The following is a 19,903-nucleotide window of genomic DNA, read 5'->3' as shown; positions in this document are numbered from 1 at the left end:
GCTGGGTCAAATCCTGGAAATCCCTCCCTAACTGCACTGTGGGTGTACCTACACCACATGGTCGACAGTGTTTGATGAAAGCTCATCACCACCTTCACAAGGACAATTAGGGATGGACAGCAAATTGTCAGGGCTTACCAGTGACACTCGCATCCCATGAACAAATTTAAAAAAATGGCGAGTGACCTTGTCAGTTAGTCCCTCTCACAAGGCCACTCATTAAAACAAAAGCAATTCTTAATACAGGGGCTTCAATAATTGTGAGGACTAGATAGCATCCTCTGTAGTCACCATGAAGAGACCCGAAGGGTGCGTTCCTTCCTGGGGCCAGGGTAAGGGTATCTCAATGGGGCTGGAAGGGAATTTGGAAAGGAATAGGGGAAGACCCAGGTCTGTGGTGCATGTGGCGCTGAATGGGATCAGAAAGAAGAGGAAGGAGCTCCTTTTGATGGGAGCCGTGAGTTAAATTACAAAGCCCGGAGGATAACAGTAAATTGGCACAGGGACAAACTGATTAGGAATCACTGGGACACGGTGCTCCTGAGCTGGGCTGGTGGGAAGGTGCTAGCGAGAAAGGATAAACAGGGCTGGAGAAAAGGCTTCAAACCAATAAAATGGGGGTAGGAAGGTCTTGGGCGGAAACCAAAAATACTTAAAGATTTAAAAAAGGATGATTGTGAAGTCCAGGTCATCAATGGCATTAAAGGTAATATAATACTTCAGATTCAAAAATATCAAAAATAATATTGTGGTGGTCATAGCTTAGTTGGTAGCACTCTTGCCTGTGAGTTAGGAAGTTGTGGGTTCAAGTCCTTCCCTGGTGACTTGGAGTGCTAGCGAAGAGATTATCTGGCCATTATCACTTCGCAGTTTTGTGGGATCTTGCTCTGCACAAATTGGCTGCTGTGCTTCCAACATTACAACAGCGACTACAATTGAAAAGTACTCCATTGGCTGTAAATCACTGTGGGACATCCTAGGGTATTGAGAGGTGCAGTATATAAATGCCAATCTTTATTTCTGTCAAAATAAATGTTTGTCACTTCTGTTGTATTATTAGAACAAGGAGTGTGAGAAGTTAAAATGTGTGTCCAAAAGCTATAAAGACAGGATAAGGTATGTTGTCCAGTTAAAAGTCCTGTGCGTTAATGCAGCCAGGCTATGAAATAAAACAACTGAATTAGAAACAAATACAGCTGACATAGTGAGACCTGACTCTGGAAGTAAATATTCCGGGTTGTAAGATCTTTCAAAATGTAAATGGGCCCAGAAAGTTGTAATGAGATGTTGAGTAACTAAAGCCAGTGGGCAAAGCTGATAGATGGAGTTCACCATGGGAAAAGGGTGTTCATCCCACTTTGGACCACAGAAAGATAGAGGAGAGAACTTTCTAAACGTTGAGTAGCTGGGAACTGTGGAATACACTAAGTCCTCTCTTAACATCGACTCACTTAACATCGTTTCACTTTAAGGACATTAATTAAGTAGTATCGATAAAACCATTTAACATTGTCAGTTTAACCATTTAACACTGTCAGTTTCATTTTAATGTCATTTGCCATGGGCTTCCACTTCTGCAGCCTGCTTGCTCATGTGATTATTTTTCTGCAGTTCTTCCACCCTTTCCCTCAGCCTCTCTTCCTCCTGCTCCTGACCTTGCCGACTCCTGGCCTTGCCTCTCCCAGCCTTACCGACTCCCATCCTTGCCTCCCAGCCTCTGTTCTTACCTTAATCCTTGGGGTCTGTCCTTCAGCTGCTCCTGACTTTTGGCTCCCCTGCTGGCTTTGCTTCTGAACTTGCACTGAAGTCCTGGGCTCCATCTAGTGGCTGAAGTTGGTTAGTGCAGGTAGTTCTTGGACTTCAGCTGCTACCTGCACCTACCAACATCTGTCACTAGATGGAGCCTGGTCAGTCTAAAAGTACTGCCTGCTGAGATGAGCACTAATTTTTTTCAAAGAATTTAATTGAATTCTTGTATTTTTTTTTACGTTTAGTGATCTTTTTATTTAGCAAGTTATTTCAGCTAGAAATGCACAGTTCTATTGTGTGGTACTATATTTCAGCTTGTACTTTGGTTTTTCTGGGTGAGAAATGTCTGAAGGACATCACCAGCTTTAACATTGATTCCTGTGGGAATATATGATTCACTTAAAGTTGTTGCAACAACAAAGAAAAACATGATTTCCAGGAACGCAACCACAACTTTAAATGAGGACTTACTGTAGCTGAGAGATTTAGGGGCTTAAGTACAGAAATCACTAAAAGCTAGTGGACAAGTTAACAAAAACAAGATAAGGTTAATAGAATTGTACATCTGATTAGACTCCGTTTACAGTAACTGTGTACAGTTCTGGTTGCTGTACTTCAGGACAGAGATATTGATCTTGGGTGCCGTGTTGCTTTGCCAAAATGATACTGGACTAAGCTCTGAGGGCAGGCTGTGTGGACTAGGCTTGTGTTCCCTGGAACGTAGGTGTTTGACAGAAAGGAAGGAGTCCAGAAAGAGAGGGCATCATTTTAAAATTAAACTAGGCCATTCAGGGTTGATGTCCAGAGAGCACTCCTTCACACAAAAGGATAGTGCGAATCCAGAATTCTCTTTCCCTTCCCCCAAATAGCTGTCAGTCAAAAATGTAAAAACTGCAACGGATAGATTCCTGAGTTAACATTTTGAGTCCATATGACCCTTCAGAGAACTCTGAAGAAGTCAGATTGGACTCGAACGTTAACTCTGTCCATAGAAGCTGCCAGACCTGCTGAGGTTTTTTCCAGCATTTTCTGTTTTTATTTCAGATTTCCATCTTCCGCAGTATTTTGCTTTCATTAATAAGATTTTTTTTTGGGCAAGGGGAATTGGGGGTTAAGGGAGTCTTGTGGTGCAGTGGTAGTATCCCTACCTGTGGGCCAGAAGCTCCAGGTTCAAACCCCACTTCAGGACTTGATAGCCATGGAAGGTACATTCATAACCTGGCCAAACCGGTTGATCATCAACCTGTAATTTCTTCCAATACGCCTGGTAGCAGGCGGTAAGAGCGGTACAGTTTCCTACTCAGCTATACTGCAGGAGACAACAGCAGCCACTGCCGTACTTTGTCGAGCGTAATCATGGACCAAACCAGTGGAAGGCCATGGGTACCTCTTAGGGCCTGGTACCTGAAGGAGGAGGAATTGAGGGTTGTGGAGCCAAGGTGTGCAGATGCAGATGTAGTAATGATGTACGATGTAGTAATGATGTACGATGTAGTAATGATGTACGATGTAGTAACGATGTACGATGTAGTAACGATGTACGATGTAGTAACGATGTACGATGTAGTAACGATGTACGAAGAAGTAACGATGCAGATGTAGTAACGATATAAGATGTAGTAACGATGCAGATGTAGTAACAATGTACTTTTAAACTTTACAGATGATCCAAATTCCTTACATAGCTCACAAGGAATTCCTGCTAACAGCCACACTGTAGAGGCAGCATTCTCCTCTTGTAAGTTAAGTGAACCCGCCGAGTGTGAGCCTGACAGTGGTGTTTGGTACGATGACGATGACACACAGGTAAGAAGAAAACTCGATGAGGAAATGAATTACCACCTGACTGGTAGCCGCTTGGATGCTTCCATTTCGCAGAGTAAGATCGAGCAGATCCGGTTGGAAAGAAGCAAACGAGTTTCCAATGAACCGGTTTTCACCATCCAGCCCCGCTTTTCAGTGCCTTCTCACCATCTCGCAGCTGTGCCCAGTACCAGGTCGTCTGTGGACTTGTACGGCTCCCAAGATTCAAACTTTCATCAGGGGCAGCACAGATTGACAAACGCCTCTGTAAATTATATGGGCCGTTCAAAACCCGTCAAGGAAGAAACTGGTTGGCAAGGTGCAAGTAAAATAATCCCTACTGGAAACCCTGTTGGACAAGCAGGGCTTGTGTACAGAACTCCAGGCCTTATCCCTGTTACAGAGACTGGTAACCCACAAACTGGACAGCCCAGCAGCTGGACTCCATATCAGCAGACAGGTAATACGCTGCTCTGTTAAATTTCTGAGAGTTACCTTTCGAGGTCAGTTTATTCTATTTTTAACCCGCTATCCGGCCTGGTAAACATCTCCTCACTGGTCAGGACACTGTGTCAATCTGTTCTGAAGGCAGCATCCACGACAATGTGACTGACTGATTGCTCATATTTGCGGGTACAGTACAGAAACCTCCCACTGGTCCTGCTACACTTGCAGAAGTCTCTTCTTCACAGCTTTAAAGATGATACTGTAAACAACGGTACGACGCAATGGCATCTCTCCGATTAATTCCAAACCAAGTAGAAGGACGTGCACAGAAATTGTTGACGTTGACGTTTCGAAAAGAGTTGACATTTCGAGTCCTCATGACCCTTCGACAGAACTTGAGTTCTGTCGAAGGGTCATGAGGACTGGAAACGTCAACTCTTTTCTTCTCCGCCGATGCTGCCAGACCTGCTGAGTTTTTCCAGGTAATTCTGCTTTTGTTTTGGATTTCCAGCATCCGCAGTTTTTTTGTTTTTATCTGAAAGGGAATGGTGTTTCAAAAAGGAAGAAAGACTTGCGTTTATAGAGTGTCTTTCACAACCTCAAGGCGCACCAAAATGCTTCATAACCAGTGGAAATACTTTAGAAATGTGGTCACTCTTGTAAATTAAGAAAGGTGGCAGCCATTTTGTCCATCGCTAACTCTCACGCACTCAGCAATCTGATATAGACCAGATAATCTGTAGTGAGGTTTCAGCTCAGACCCTTCACCAGAACCCAACATGGCTTCAATTTTCCTCCTTGTATTAGGGTCCATTTCCTGTAGGGGATAGTTTGACTATTCAAATCCCATTTCAAGGACTTGTGCATTTGCTGTAAGCTGACCCACAAGGGTACTGGCCAGCAAATACTGCCTTCTCTGACCAATCGTCCTACGCACAAGACTTTAAACTCCAGAGGATATTAGAAATACCTTGAAGAATTTGAAGAAAATTAGTTATATTATCCTGGCCAATATTAATCCTGCAACCAATATCAGCAAAAACATTAACTGACCCTTTATATCATTTATGGGAAGTTGCTATGTACAAAGTAACTGTTCCATTTGCCTAGGTAATGCCAGTCACTGAAGTTCCAAAGTCAAAAACTGTTTTCAGGCATTCCTGAGGTACTTGTTATAAAAGGATTATATGAATACATGTTTTTAACACACATATAGAAGCTATAGTTGTACCTACAGTCTCTTTCTTCTCATGTAACTTTGTGACTATTTAACACCTGCCAAAGGTTTGCCCTGGAGAGCCTGTTTCTCTGGTTACTGCTCCTGAGAACTCTCATTCACACCTTTGTCAATCCAGGCTGAACTAATCCAACAGTGTCCCTGCTAGCTCCCTGTGTTGCAACACACATGTTATCCTGCACATCCCGTGCACTTGGGAATCTTGACACCTACAAAATAAACATCTACAAATAAACTTATATGTTGAGCAGAAGCCGGCTTTCTTGAGCTGAGGCTTGCTTTCCATGGCGTAGGTCCAAAACGTGTTGCTTTTTCAAACTAGGCTTACGTTAATTGCTTGATGCTGGTTGTGGATAGATGATTAATCATTGGCAGGATTTGGAGTTATCAACATTTAATACCTGCCCATGGGGCAAGCAGTCCCTGTTGATCCATGTTGTCTGTGGATCAGAACCTGGGTTTAGGCTCCGATGTAGAGATCAGCAGTCATGGTCTTATTGAGTGGTAGAGTAGGCTGAAAGAGCTGTGTGGTCTCCTCCTCGCCCTAGTTCCTTTGTAAGAGTTGGCATAGCTGTGTGGCTGGCTCCTTTCATGAAATGGAAGTTTGCTTGCTCAACGAAGCCCATTGTAGCATTGATTAATTCTGTCTGAACTGAGATTGGCCGCCTTCACACAAACTTGGTGTTAGTCAGTGATAGTCTTGGCCAGGAGGACTCAGTGCCTGGGAATGCCTGTATCAGGTGAACTCTCAAAAAAAAAGTCAGTTTAGACATTTGAGAACTATTAGTGTCAAAGGCTCGGTATCAAACTTTACCTTCCAATTATCAGTAATTAGCTTCCACTTTGGGGAGCATTGTTCCTCAGAATAGAAATAATACTTTTACAAACTGTCACTCTTCCAAATTATTCAGAATCTTCTTTTTCTCTATTTTGCTGCATGTTCAGGAAGTAAAAATGAATCTGGAAATTATATTGGGAATGTTCTTTGGAATCATCCAAGCCAGCTTGTGCCAACGGAAGACAACTTCAGCTATCTTGGCCAAGGTAAGGCTCTGTTTCAGCTGGTAGTCATTAACCATCCAGCTAGAGAGTTAAAGTCACATTGCACTCATTGGAGAAACTATTCTAGATAGGAACTGGACTTGACTGGCACGACAGAATCTGGAAAGTGTTTTGCAGTCTGTAAAATTTGATTCAGAGCAGAGTTTTCAGATGGTGCTTTCCTTGTATACTGATGTACAGAGTATTAAGAGAAGAATTATGTCTGGGATTGTCAAACATGTTCCTAGTCTTGGACTAGGAATTGGCAAACAATATCCCTTGGAGCTTAAGCCAAGAGGGAGTATGGAAAATCGGTCCCTGTTGTCTCTCTGAGCCTGATTGAAGAGAAGCATGTGACTGGGGTTATACTGGAATGCCAATGGATTTTTGTATCATTTTACCAAAATGTTTCCCAGTTAAACGATGCCTCAATTTAAAAATTCTCACCCTTGTTTCCAAATCTCTCGAAGGCCTTATGTCTCTGTCTCTCTTTACCCTTCTTCAGCCCTACAACACTGGGATAATATTTTTTTTCTTTATTCTTCCATGGGGTGTGGGTGTCGCTCCAAGGCCAACATTTGTCACCCATCCCTAACTGCCCTTGAAATGGGAGGCTCGCTTGGCCATCTCAAGAGGACAGTCAAGAGTCGACCACATTGCTGTGGGTCTAGAGTCACGTGTAGGCCTGACCAGGTGAGAGCAGCAGATTCCCTTCCCCAAGAGACATTAGTGAACCAGATGGGCTTTTATGACAATGATAATTTCATGGTCACAATTACTGACACCAGCTTTATATTCCCAGATGTATTAACTGAATTCAGATTCCACCAGCTGCTATGGTGGGATTTGAACCCATGTCTCCAGAGCATTAGCTTGAGTCTCTGGATTGCTAGTCCAACGACTTTACCACTACACCCCCACCTCCCCTAACTACCCCTAAATACCTGCTCCACCAATTCGGTCTCTTTAGTATGCCCAGTTTGAATTTCTCCACCATTGGTGGCTGTCTTTAGCAGCCTGGGCCGCAGGCTCTGAAATTTCCTCCATAAAACTTGCCTCCCTTGACCTCGTTTTCCTGGTTTAGGGCGCTGCTTCAAACCCATCTTTTTGACCAAGCTTTGGTCATCTGCCCTATTATTTCCTTAAGTGGCTTGGGGTCATATTTTGTTTAATGATGTCTCTGTGAAGTGCCTTAGGTGTTGTATTATGTTAAAGAGGCTATATAAATGCGAGTTATTGTTGTAATGATACCAGAGGCCCACGATGCGGTGCCACATTGTCTGGGAAGGTACTTCTTCTTGTGTCTGGCAAGTTCCAGATCTCAGCCTGAGGACTGAGGGGAAAATACTGAATCGGGTTTGGCCCACATTCCCGCAGGGAGGCAGCGATTTAGCAAGTTGACTGCCCAAAGCACCATATAGCTCAAGTCCTGGGAGTGAAGTAGTCAGCTCAAAGCACAAGTTAGTAAAGAAGGAAAAAAACTAGGATGTAAGCACTCAAAACGGGGGGTGATCCCTTTGTGTGGGAGTTCAGACTCTCTTACAAAATTTAACATACTGGGGGAGGAGGGTGGAAAAAAGATTCAGTTTGGTTTTGAGAAAAAAAAGGAACCAAAACTTGTCTTTACAATATTTCAGCAGAGAAGAGAAGAAAATAGGAAGCTGTGCAGTTTCTTTGCTCGTGTAAGCGTCAGCACTGCCTCATAATCCCAGGGTCACAGTTTCTTACCTCACACGGGGTTTAAGGTTCTGTGCTTGTTCACCGGGGAACCCGTTAAATAAATTATTTAAAGTAGCTGGTGAATTATGAGAGCGCACAAATACATTTTATGCAAAGTGTTATTCAGTGTATAAACAGAGAGAAGTGCACCCACTGCAGAAACTGAAGTGCTAGAAATCCAGCACTCAACTCGTGAAGAGAGTTTCATGTGCACATTGTTTTTAAAAGGCGTGCTAAATTTATATACTGCTAAATTTAGGATTTAAAAAGACAATATCTCCTCCTCGTACCATGTCCTATGAGACATTGGTGACCAATGACTACTGCTGCACCACAAGACCTCGCTTAAAAACACTTAACAGTTTAATTTCTTATTTTTTGTAAATGGCTATATTTCTAACCGTTATAGTGATTATTAAATTAAATTAATGGGTTTTCAGTTTTATGCTGCATCTTTCATCAGGGCTGAAGGATTACAATTTTGCATGTTGAACTTCTTTCATTTATCAGAAGTCTTGAGCACCAAGCCACTGGGTATAATTCTGGAAACTCTGCAGTCCTTTTTTTTGTGTTCAATACCTGGTTTCCAATATTCCTGTGTGTGTGTGTCTCTCTTTCTCTATCATCTCCTCCAGCCCTGCAGCCCACGTTCCTGCAATTCTAATCCCTTGTGCATCTCTGCTCCAGCGCTTGTGGCTGTGCCTTCAGCTGCCTAGACCCTAAGTCCTGGCATTCCCTCCTTAAACCTCTCCGCCTCTCGACCTCTCTCTCTCTCTCTCCTCCTTTGAAGACCCACCCTGTCACCTGAACTAATATCTCCCCCTGGCTCGGTTCAAGTTCCTATGAAGCATCTGGGAACATTTTACTATGGTGCAGGTGTGAGATCCATGAATGTTGCTGATGGTGTTTTCTGGAACTAAGTTCTTGATACAGAATTGTGGTTATTGGTAAATAGTTAAAAATTAAAATTCCTACCTGGCTTTCAGTTGCGTTATGCGTAGCTGCATCTGCTGCCGTGACGCTCACTCAAAGGGCAGGATGTTCTGATTGGGTCGGGTCCCCAACATCAGGGTCAAATGACGTTCGTAACCCTGCAGTGTGTGGGGAGCAGTCACCCGACAGTGATTTTCCCTGAATTGTGGCCAGAGGGCAGGGTCATTATGGAAGACAGGCTGGCTTTCGAAGCTGGAGGACCAGTAGGAGGCCCTCCAGCATTGAAGAAGCAACAGGCTGCTTTTTCAAGGGGCAGGTTTGGGGGGTGGGGGAGAGAGAAGAGAGAGAGAGACCCTCCATCTTGAGGTGACCTCTCACTTCTAAATAAAATATAGCCTGAGCAGCTGGGATATACCATTGTGGAAGAAGAACCGGATGGACAGGGTGGGAGGTCAGAATCTGCCTGGAGTGCTAGCCCACCCACCAGTCTGCTTCTGTGTTTATAAGAGGGGTTTTACGTTCTTATCCCTTAATGATTTTTCTTTTAGAGGTAACGTCAAGCATCTGTGTATCTAAGGCCAAAGGAGTTCAGATCGGCAACAATAACACTATGAATGTTGGAAAACAGGTTTTCAACACAGGAAAACACAAAAACTCCAAGGTTTCCAATCAGACGCTGAGTGCTCACCATTTGGCTATTTTTGGTAAGTCAGAATTTTAAGTGTGCACAGAAATCAATGAACTGCTTATAGGGGAAAATTAGCACAAGTGCCACAGCGATGGTCTAGATTTTACTGTATTAGTAGTTCATTCCCCAGTTGTTATGGAACTAATTAGACAGAAACTTTCGGAGTCCACAAGCCTGCATTTTGGGAAGTGCTATGGAGATGGCCCTGTTCCTCCAGAAGATTGGCCACACTGGCATTTCACAGCGAGGTTCAGCATTCACATAAATGGAGAGCGTGAACTTGCTTTACCTGCCCATTGGTGCCCATTAAACATGCCCAGAAAAAGTTAAGCTTTGTCCATTCAAATGTAAGTGAAATTTAAATGCCTTTAATAAGTCTTAGGTACTGCCAAACACCCACTAGGGCCCTGAAAGTTTCCTTTTACAAACTTGGAGAATTATCATTGGAGAATTTTTTTTGAATTAAAATGGAAAGTAAAACTTTTTTATTTCTTTCTGTCTATTTCATCTCTCTCTCTTAATCCCATCTTTCTTTTCCCTCTCTTTGTTTCACTTTCAATGATTTTATATTGAATTAAGTATTCTAACTTACACTCTCTGGTTTAGATTCTGTGGCCTTGAAATCGGCATTGCTGATGCCGGTGTTATAGAAGCCGTGAACTAACAAAATAGTCAGGCTGGGATGTTTCTGGCCACCTTCCGGTGGGGTTCAGGTGGCACTCTCTGACAGACAGGGCGCTAGGGCAGGTGTGCCCTACGTGCATGCAGATGGTGGCACCAAGCAGCCTCAAACACTGACTTGACACACAATCTGTCATTTGGGATGATGCAGGTCCAGTTCACACCCTCGCTCAAACACTCCCATCTGAACAGGGGACACCCCACCCCTCCCCCAACAAACCTTTTGGTTTTTTCAGGGAGTGGTTCGGGATCCTGATGAGGAAGGTGAGAGGAGTTGGCTTCAGCAATGGGGGCTTTAGTTGCTGAACCTCTTGGGTTGCTGCATCTTTTGAAAGGGGACCGTGAGCAAGCGGGGAAGCAGTGTTCAAAGGGAGGAGGAAGGAGGTACCTAGATCCCCTTCGCTCTGGATGAGCTATCATTGCGCAGATAATCAGACTCTGGTTCCTTGGAGATGACAGTCCCACATCACCATTGCTTCACAATTCCCCTCCTTTCAATCCATCTGTTAAATACCATCACAGCCCCTTGACTCAAATCTTGGAATAAAAGCCACCCACACAAGAAAACATCAATAACAACTTTATCCAACAACACTTTCGATAGTCCAAATAGTCCATGCGCAATTTAACTATACACCTTTGTACACTCCTTGTCTTAACGAGTGCCTTTTCCTGGCCTAGTGCTCCTGGGCAGCGCTGCCCCAGTGCAGCACGGCTGGTGGAAGGCTGCTGACTTTCACTGAGGAGAGACTGTGGATGGCCTTTAGGATGATCTCGAGCAACTCCGGGCCTGGCTTTGGGCTGCACCATCTCGGCATGAATGTCAGCAGTCTGGGTTGTCTGACTGAGAGGCATTGGCAATGGTGGAGCGGTAGCGGTGGAGCATGAGTAGTGTCATCCTGAGTTTGTGTCCCACAGAGACACAGACGCTCCCCTGAGGTGTGCCTAGTAATGGCTGGAGGTGAGATTGCTGGTCTGCATTGAGAACCCACATGATCCTTTCAGCACTAAAAGCCACAGCCATGAAGACAGCAACCTGAGCTGGCATGGCAACAAGCATGGATCGCGTGATCTCAGCCTGAGCTGCCACTGAGACAGTCGAGTGGTTTCTGGTGTGCTGCATCATCTGAGAGAGCTGCATCATGGCTGGTCCCAATTTGACAGAGTGGAGATGGAGAAGATAATTTCACCGTGGGGCAGAATAGTTGAGAAGATAATCACTAGTAAATTGAACAACTAGCTTCTCTACTCAGAATGAACTCACTAACACAAGGAGTCGTTGAGATGAATGGCATAGATGCATTTAAGGGTGAGCTAGATACATGATGGAGAATGGAATATTTTGATGGTGGTTTACAGTTCACTCAGGGAGTCTGAGTTGCTGTGGCAACATGCACTCTTACATGTATGATGTAGTTCGGAGCTATGGATGGTGATGGTAAAGGCTCCAATGTTCTTTCCATCACATGGCATGACCAGGAATCTCACCTGCTCTTACCGTCTGCCATTGGCGTGTGTTGGAAGGATTTACAGGTTGATATTCAACCTGTTTGACTGCATTATGAATGCACCTTCCTTGGCCATCAAGTCACAGAGTGGGACTCGAACCCAGAACCAGGGACACTACCCGCTGTGCCACAAGACCTCCAATATGCTGATAGAGTGAGATGAAGATGGGTGGGAGATAGCTCATGTGGAGCATAGACCAGGTGGGCTGAATGGCCTGCTTCTCTGCTGTACATCCTACGTAAAGTGTACAAATAGCTATCTATGCCATTGTCAAAATTGTACAGGAGGACTAATTACTGCCATACAATACTAAAACCATATCTATCCTTTAAGAAATGATGTCTGAATACATGCAGCATTTTTCTTAACATTCTGGAATACAAAACTTTCCCTTCCGAAATTTTCAAACATCCTCTGAGCTACCTTTTCTGAAATGTTCCGAACGGGCCCCTGAGAATTGTACCACTCAAATTTTTGAAAGAACTGTCAGTCAATTATAGATTGAGTTAATTACTGAGCTTCTAGCATTTGTAAATTGATGTTTCGGGATCCTGTAACCAGGTAGACCATGACAACGTTGTATTCGGATAGGCCATGTATTGCCTTTAGCTACTTGTTAAACTCTGTACAATAATGGGCAGTTATTGTAATAACATCAGGCGAATATAGAATGTTTGTCACAACTACTCTGGAATACTGCCTGCTGCATGTCCACCACTGAGGAACAAATTTGGCTCCAAACCCCTATCATATCAGAGCTAGCCTGACCCCAGAAAGACTCTCTAACTCCTTGTTCTCCCATCCCTCCCATTGAGAGTCATTAGTTGGTCAATAGACAAACTAATGTGCACTGTTTCAGCAGAAGCAAGTATCAAGGATTCTTACATGGTTCATGACATGGTGTGCAGTGGAACTCACCGTAAAAAGGGAGCGCGTTGCCACAATCATCCTGATCACTGTATTGCATAGACTGAAGAAACATTGATGCCACCATTTGGAAGGACAGAACTTCAGATCCACTTGCCCCTCAAGCAAGCTAGTCACCCAGACCCTGAATATGAGCACATGTTTACATTTATGGTAGCACAGGGGTTGTGAAACTGGACTAGTAACCCAGAGGCCTAGACTAAAGATCCTGAAACAAGACTTCAAATCCCACCAAGGCAGCTGAGAGTTTAAATTCAGTTCAATAAATAAATCTGGAATTAAAAAGCTGGTAGCAGTAATGGTGACTGTGCAACTACCAGATTGTTGTATTTTTAAAAAACCCATCTGGTTCACTAATACCCCTTAAGGGAAAGAAATCTCCCCTCCTTACCTAGTCTGGCCCAAATGTGACTCCAGACCCGCACCAATGTAGTTGACTCTTAACCACCCTCAAATGGCCTAGCAGTCTGCTCAGTTCTTCAAGAAGGTGGCTCACTGTCACCTTCTCAAGGCTGGGCAATAAATGCCAGCCTTGCCAGTGACGTCCACATCCCAGGAAAGAATAAAGAACACCTGGCCTCCAGGTAATACCTTCCAAACACTATCGTTCCTCATCAGCTGCATGTTGTTCATCAGCCTTCGGTATCGTAGAATCATTTGAGCTGGGCTCAACTCTGATGAAAAATCAGTGTATTAACCCCACTGTATCCCATGTGAAGGTGAATTAAACTGCTCTGAATAAAACGTGTATCAAAACAACCCAGTAATGCTCGTGCAATAATAATCAATAACATATGTACTTCCTGAGTAATATTTTATAGGTCAACTGCATTATTGGTTACAGAGTCATAACAGCACGGAAAAAGACCATCCAGCCCATTGCGTCCTTTCTGGCCCGCTGGGTAGAGCAACCCAGTCAGTCCCATCCCTCCTGCTCTATCCCCGCAGCTCTTTTAAGTTCATTTCCCTCAAGTGCCCATCTAACTTGCTTTTTGAAATCATTGATTGTCTCCACTTCCACCGGCCTCATAGGCAGCCAATTCCAGAGTTAGTTTATTTTCATCCTTTCAGATTTTTTTTGGCCTTTGTAAAAATGATTTCCAGGGATTCCAAAGCCAGCATTCATTGCTTATCCTTAGTTGATCTTGAGAAGGTGGTGGTGAATGACCACCTTGATCCGCAACATGTGGTGAAGATGGTTCCTCCAACGACCATGAAAGAACAGTGATGTGTGTGTGACTTGGAGGGGAACATGGAGGTGATTCCATGCACCTGGTGCACTTGTACTTCTAGGTCATGGTGGAGGTCAGGGGTTTGGGAGGTGCTGTTCCTGTAGTATGTAATATGCAGTTACAGCCACAGTGCACTGGTGATGTCAGGAGATATACCATACCACACTATACTCAGTCTCTGAGCTGCTGTCGTTAACAATAGTGTTTATGTGTCCAGTTAAGTTTTGGGGCCCCCGGGACTTGGATGCTGGGGGAGGTGGGTGTCCACTGATGGTAATGTCATTGACTGTCATACAGAGGTGTTCAGGTTCTCTCCTTGGAGAGTCTCGTTCCCTGCCACTTGTTTTATTGTATTCTTTCATGGGATGTGGTGGGCCAGCGTTTGTTGCCGGTCTCTAATTGCCCTTGAACAGAGTGCTTATATTAGTAAACCAGATGGGTTTTTATGGCAATCAGTGATGGTCACCATTACTGAGACTATCCTTATATTCCAGATTTATTGATTGCATTTTAATTCCACCAGCTGCCCGCATAGCATTAGTCTGGGCCTCTGGATTACTAGTAGACATTACCACTAAACTGTCTCCCTCATGTGGTGTGAATGCTATTTCCTACAATTTTGCTTCTCTTTTATTGATTGCCATTGAAGAATATGGTGCTGATTTAATTTTTACTCCCTCCTCAGATGATAACCCAGTTAAGGAAGCACACCTGGACCTCTTGCGAGGGGAGCTTGGGAAAGATTGGAAACACTGCGCTCGTAAGCTGGGCTTCAGAGAATCCGAGATTGATGAGATCGACCACGACTACGAGAGAGACGGACTGAAAGAAAAAGTTTACAAGATGCTGCACAAATGGCAAATGAAGGAAGGATCAAAAGGTGCCACTCTTAGGAAGCTTGCTCAAGCCCTTCATGGTTGTAACAGATCAGACATGGTTCTCAGTTTGCAGAGCTGCATCTGAGCTTATTTTGTTTCAAGATAAGGCAACCGTTGGAAGTTGAATCTGATTCTGTGGCTTCGGGGTGTCGTAAGATGAGCTTCTGACCACATGTCTCCAATACTATGACCGCGTATTTCCACCTCCGTCGCATTCCATGACTCTGCTCCTCCCTCGTCCACACCTTCGATACCGCCAGACTTGACTATTCCAACACACCTCTGGTCAGCCTTCCGCACTCTACCCTCTGTAAATTAGAAGTTGTCCAAAATTATGCTGTCTTAACTCAGACCAAATCCCGTCTCCCTATCCCCCACCCATTGTTCGCTGACCCACGTTGGTTTCTGGTTAAGCAACGCGTCGTTTTTGAAATTCACATCCCTCCATGACCTCAGAAATTAGTCTCTAAGTTCCTGCAGCTCCTCTTAAGATACCTGGCTGCACCAATTTTGCCCGCTTTGTGCATCCCTGATTTTAACTGCTCCGTCATTGATGGTCTCGACTTCAGCTGCCTGGCTCCCAAGCTCTGTAATTCCCTCCCTAAACCTTTCTGTCTATTCCTCCTTTAAGACTCAAATCCTCCTTTTTGACCCTCTGCCCTAATACTTCTCTGTGGTTTGGTGCCAAATTTCATTTGATAATGCTCCTGTGAAGTGCCATGGTGCATTTTACTACATTAAAGGCACTATATAAATGCATGCTGTTGTTGGAAGGCGGCTGGCAGAGTTCATGGACAAATGGTCGTACGTCGCTTCCAGGCTCAACGTTGCCTTGCTGTTCCAGAGTCTAACCTCCTTAAGGTTTGGAACAATTAATGCTTCTTTGGACAAAATGATGGTACTTTCACAGTGCTTGGATTTAAAATGAAGAAATGGTGAACAGTTTGATTTTTTTTTGCGTATTAGAGGCGGACACTTGAATTTATTTTTTTTGTAGTGGTCTGACCCCATGAAGTCAATGTGGGATGGTGGCACTCCAGCTTACATCAACAGAAAGGGCTCTCTGACGTCACTGCATAGCTGATTAATGATCAGGAAGAGCGATGTTCGATATTACTCGACCTGTTTTTGAGTCCAGGCTTGGCATCCCCTCAGTAACACAAGCCTAAACAGGTAGGCCAGAGGGTAGCTCAAATTTGGGCCTCATCTAAGCATCCTGGCCACCTTGACCTTCTCCAGGATTGAATCTTAGGTTTCCTGCTTCAATGGTAGTACTAGCCCTTGGGTAGAGGGCTCTCTGGAAGAGGGCAATTGCTAGAACTGTGGAGTCAGGAGTTAGCACTTCTGCTCCTCCCGATTCCAAAGAGAGGTCTATTTTTTAAAAATATTTTAAAATGAACTTATTGATAATCAGGGACTGCTGAATATTAGAACAAAAGAAATAGGTGCGAGGAGTAGGCCATACTCTAGCCTGCTCTGCCATTCATTAAGATCATGGACGAACCTCAACTTCAGTTCCACTTTCCTGTCCAGTCCTTTAGAATCTGAAGGAGAGTCATACGGGCTCAAAACGTTAACTCTGTTTCTCTCTCTCTACAGATGCTGCCAGATCTGCTGAGTTTTTCCAGCATTTTCTGTTTTTGTTCCTTTAGAATCCTGTCCTGTTCACCCCGAATGATATTGTAAAGCTGAAGTGGTAATGGTCCTTCAACAGGTATTAAGCCCCTAATGAATATTTCCACCCGGGACACTTGGCAAATAGTCACTGTGAATTTAGTATTGGGGCCAATACGACTTTCTCAGTAACTCACTAATGTTTTTATGACTACTTGTGTCCTTCCCTTTCACACCAGGTGCAATGCAGTCTCCTCATTGGTGTGGCTCCCATTGATGAAAGGAAAAGGGTCCATTAGCAGAGTACTGGTACTAATTGGATTGAAGGTTACCATGGGAAATGGGCAAAGCCAGCATTTGTTGCCCATCCCTAATTGCCATTGAAATGAGTGCTTTGCTCGGGCATTTCAGAGGGCAGTTAAGAGTCAGTCACATTTCTGTGGGTCTGGAGTCACACGTAGGCCAGGCCAGACCAGGTAAAGATGGCAGATTTCCTTCCCTAAGGGGACATGAGTTTTTAACTACAAATCAATGATGGTTTCATGGCACCATTACTGAGATTTTTATTAATTAATTGAATTTAAATTCCACCAGCTGTCATAGTGGGATTTGAGCCCATGTCCCATGGACCTTTAGATTACTAGGGCCAGTGACATTACCACCATTTCCTCTGATGGGGCAGCCAGGTGGCCTGATGTTAACTTGAAAGGTTACCCTTCAGTTTCTTTCTCCTCACCTTTCTGGTGATATGTGCCAGGCAGATCAAATCCATGAGGGAAATTTGATCACCTCACAACTGTTTTGCAATTTGTATTTTATTTTGAGCTGCTTGCCCTGAATTCAGAGGTAGTAAAGCTTACCACGACTTCAGAGGTTTTTAGAAAACTAAATTAAACATTTATTAGCTAAAGAAAAGAGTTTAAGCACGTACAAATTACTACTATAATAACTCCTAAAACCACTAATTAATCTAGCTCACAGTTACACCTCGGTTGAGGCAACAGTAGAAAACAAATAAACTTAAACAGACCCAGGCAAAGCAACACAATACCCTGGACAAGAATTCAAAGTGAATTTTCTCAGCTTTGGTTCCTTGATGCATAGAGACTGGAGACTTTTCACACTTGCATTAGATCTTAGAATGCCTTCTCTTCTCTGACACGTAGCCTCATCTCCTTTATACATGTTTCTCCCTTTTTAATGCAAATCCTATTGTTCTGATATGTCTTTGGACTTTACCTTTCTCATAATATAAATCTTTCATTGTGCTCAAATTTATCAGTAGCCTTTGGGGAAAAATAAACACACTGTTTGGCTTAGCTTCTTCTGGCTAGGTGTAACATCTTACCATCTCTTTGACATTCAAACTACTCTCCGTTTATCTAAAAATGCAAATTTTCCTTGCACCTCACATTCTAAAACTTCAGCCATGTTTACCTATTTAGCATTTCAAACCTAGCTGCTTGTTGCTGACTGAAAGCTTCTAGACCAGCTGTCTCCAGTTCAATTAAACCTCCCCCACACACACATACAAGACAGAGAAACTAGCCCAAACCTTACTATTAACTCACTTTTTTAACAATAAATCACAATAATATGAAAATTATTATATTTTCATAACACTTAAAAAGAAACAATTACTCTAAATGGGTCCACGCCTTTGCTACGATTCCAATGTACCTCTGGCCGGCCTCCCACATTCTACCCTTCGTATATTTGAGGTCATCCGAAGCTCTGCTGCCCTAACTTGTACCCTCCTGTTTACCCCTGTGCTCGCTGAGTTACATCGGCTCCTGTTAAGGAACGTCTTGTTTTCAAATTCTTCCATTACCTCACTCCTGCCTTTCCATTCCAGCACCACAACCCTCCTATCCGTAGTTCTCCAATCCTGGCCTCTTGAGCAACCCTGATTTTTATTCTTACCCAAGGCCCTAGGCTCTGGAATTCCCTCCTTGATCTCTTTCCTCCTTTAAGACACTCCTTGAAATCTACCTCTATGACCAAGTTTTTGGCCAACTGATCCAATATCTCCTTACCCGACTCAGTGACAAATATTGCTGTTTAAAGCTACAGTGAATCACCTGGAGTCTTGTACTCCAACACCCTTGCAACATGAGTTAAGGATGTCTTGCCATAATTATAAAGGGCTATGGTGAGACCAAGTGAGGGGACATGGATGGTAAATGAGATTTTTGACAGAATAAATTTTTCTCTTCGGGAACTGATCTCCCTGAGGCAGCACTTAGTCTCAGGCAGATTGGCACACACTTCCGCATTTGCCATCACCCCACCCACCAACACAGGGAGCGCATAGGATAGGTGCTGAGTGGTTGTCTCCCTTGAATGGACACAGTCTAGGCTAGGGGAAATAATTTCAGGATAAAGGAGTGGTCATTTCTGGGCGAAGATGAGAACTGAGGTGTGAATCTCGGAAAAAAACAGAAAATGCTGGGAAAATCTCAGCAGGTCTGGCAGCATCTGTGGAGAGAGAAACAGAGTTAACGTTTTGAATCCAATACGATTCTTCTTCTTAAAAGAATCTCTAGAGTTCTCTACCCCAGAGAGCTGTGGATGCTCATTCATTGAATATATTGAGGACTGAGATCAGTAGATTTTTGGACTCTAAGGGAATCGAGGGATTGGGTAGGAAAGTGGAATTGAGTTTGAAGATCAGCCTGTGACCCTAGTGCATGCTGGAGCAGGTTCATGGGGCTATATGGCTTACTCCAGCTCCTATTTCTTATGGCAACCACATGAACTTGTATTTTTACACATTGTATATACACCAATCTGGATTCATCGGTCTTTTTAACAATCATTGCATTCCAGAAATATTTTTTCAAAAAGCAATTGCTTGAAGTAATTTCAAGGCATTTTAATGAGATAAGGTATTTTATTACTGGGTTACATTAAACATTGTTACTAATTTACATAGTAGTAATGTATAATATAATTTGTATTTCTAACAATGTGAGGTGTAGGAAGATGGCAATTAAAGAGTGTCTCACTACTGTTGACATTTGTTTGTGTTAAAGCTCCACTCAGTTCTGTGGCGCTGACGATTTTATTGGTCACAATCACTATTGCTGCCCTGTCAAGATAATTAAACCCTTTTATCACAGCCGTTTGTTTTCAGGTTCAATTTAGCTTTTGGTCAAACAAGGGAGTTTACATCAGAGGAGGTGGCTATTCAGCCCCCAGTGGGTGCTTTTGTTTCAAGATCATAATCTCTTTCTCCACAAATTTTTCTCCTTGTTTATTTTGTCTGTTTTTCCTGTTTATATGAACAGATGAATTAGGATCGGGGGTGGGCCATCCAGCCCCTCAAGCCTACTCCACCATTCAATACGATTATGACTGATCTGATTGTGACCTCGACTCCACATTCCGCCTACCCCCACCCCCCCGATAACCTTTCACTCCTTTTTTAGTTCAAGAATCTAGA

At 43.6% G+C, this 19,903-nt stretch overlaps 1 protein-coding gene across 3 annotated transcripts in view; it reads left to right on the top strand.

The window, feature by feature from the left end:
* The window catches only part of ripk1l (receptor (TNFRSF)-interacting serine-threonine kinase 1, like), a 63,199-nt gene extending 43,620 nt beyond the window's left edge, over nt 1–19,579 (top strand). For all 3 annotated transcript variants that reach the window (XM_041184159.1, XM_041184157.1, XM_041184158.1), the window contains exons 9-12: nt 3,413–4,012; nt 6,182–6,280; nt 9,478–9,633; nt 14,652–19,579. In XM_041184159.1, the coding sequence (XP_041040093.1) occupies nt 3,413–4,012; nt 6,182–6,280; nt 9,478–9,633; nt 14,652–14,929 (1,133 nt within the window). In that variant the 3' untranslated portion in view covers nt 14,930–19,579. The remainder of the gene's footprint in view (nt 1–3,412; nt 4,013–6,181; nt 6,281–9,477; nt 9,634–14,651) is intronic.
* The last annotated feature ends 324 nt before the right edge of the window (nt 19,580–19,903 follow it).

This window comes from Carcharodon carcharias, chromosome 3 (assembly GCF_017639515.1).
Source record: "Carcharodon carcharias isolate sCarCar2 chromosome 3, sCarCar2.pri, whole genome shotgun sequence".
NCBI classification, from domain to species: Eukaryota; Metazoa; Chordata; class Chondrichthyes; order Lamniformes; family Lamnidae; genus Carcharodon; species Carcharodon carcharias.
Note: the sequence above shows the minus strand (reverse complement) of the source record. Positions and strands in the feature narration are given on the sequence as shown.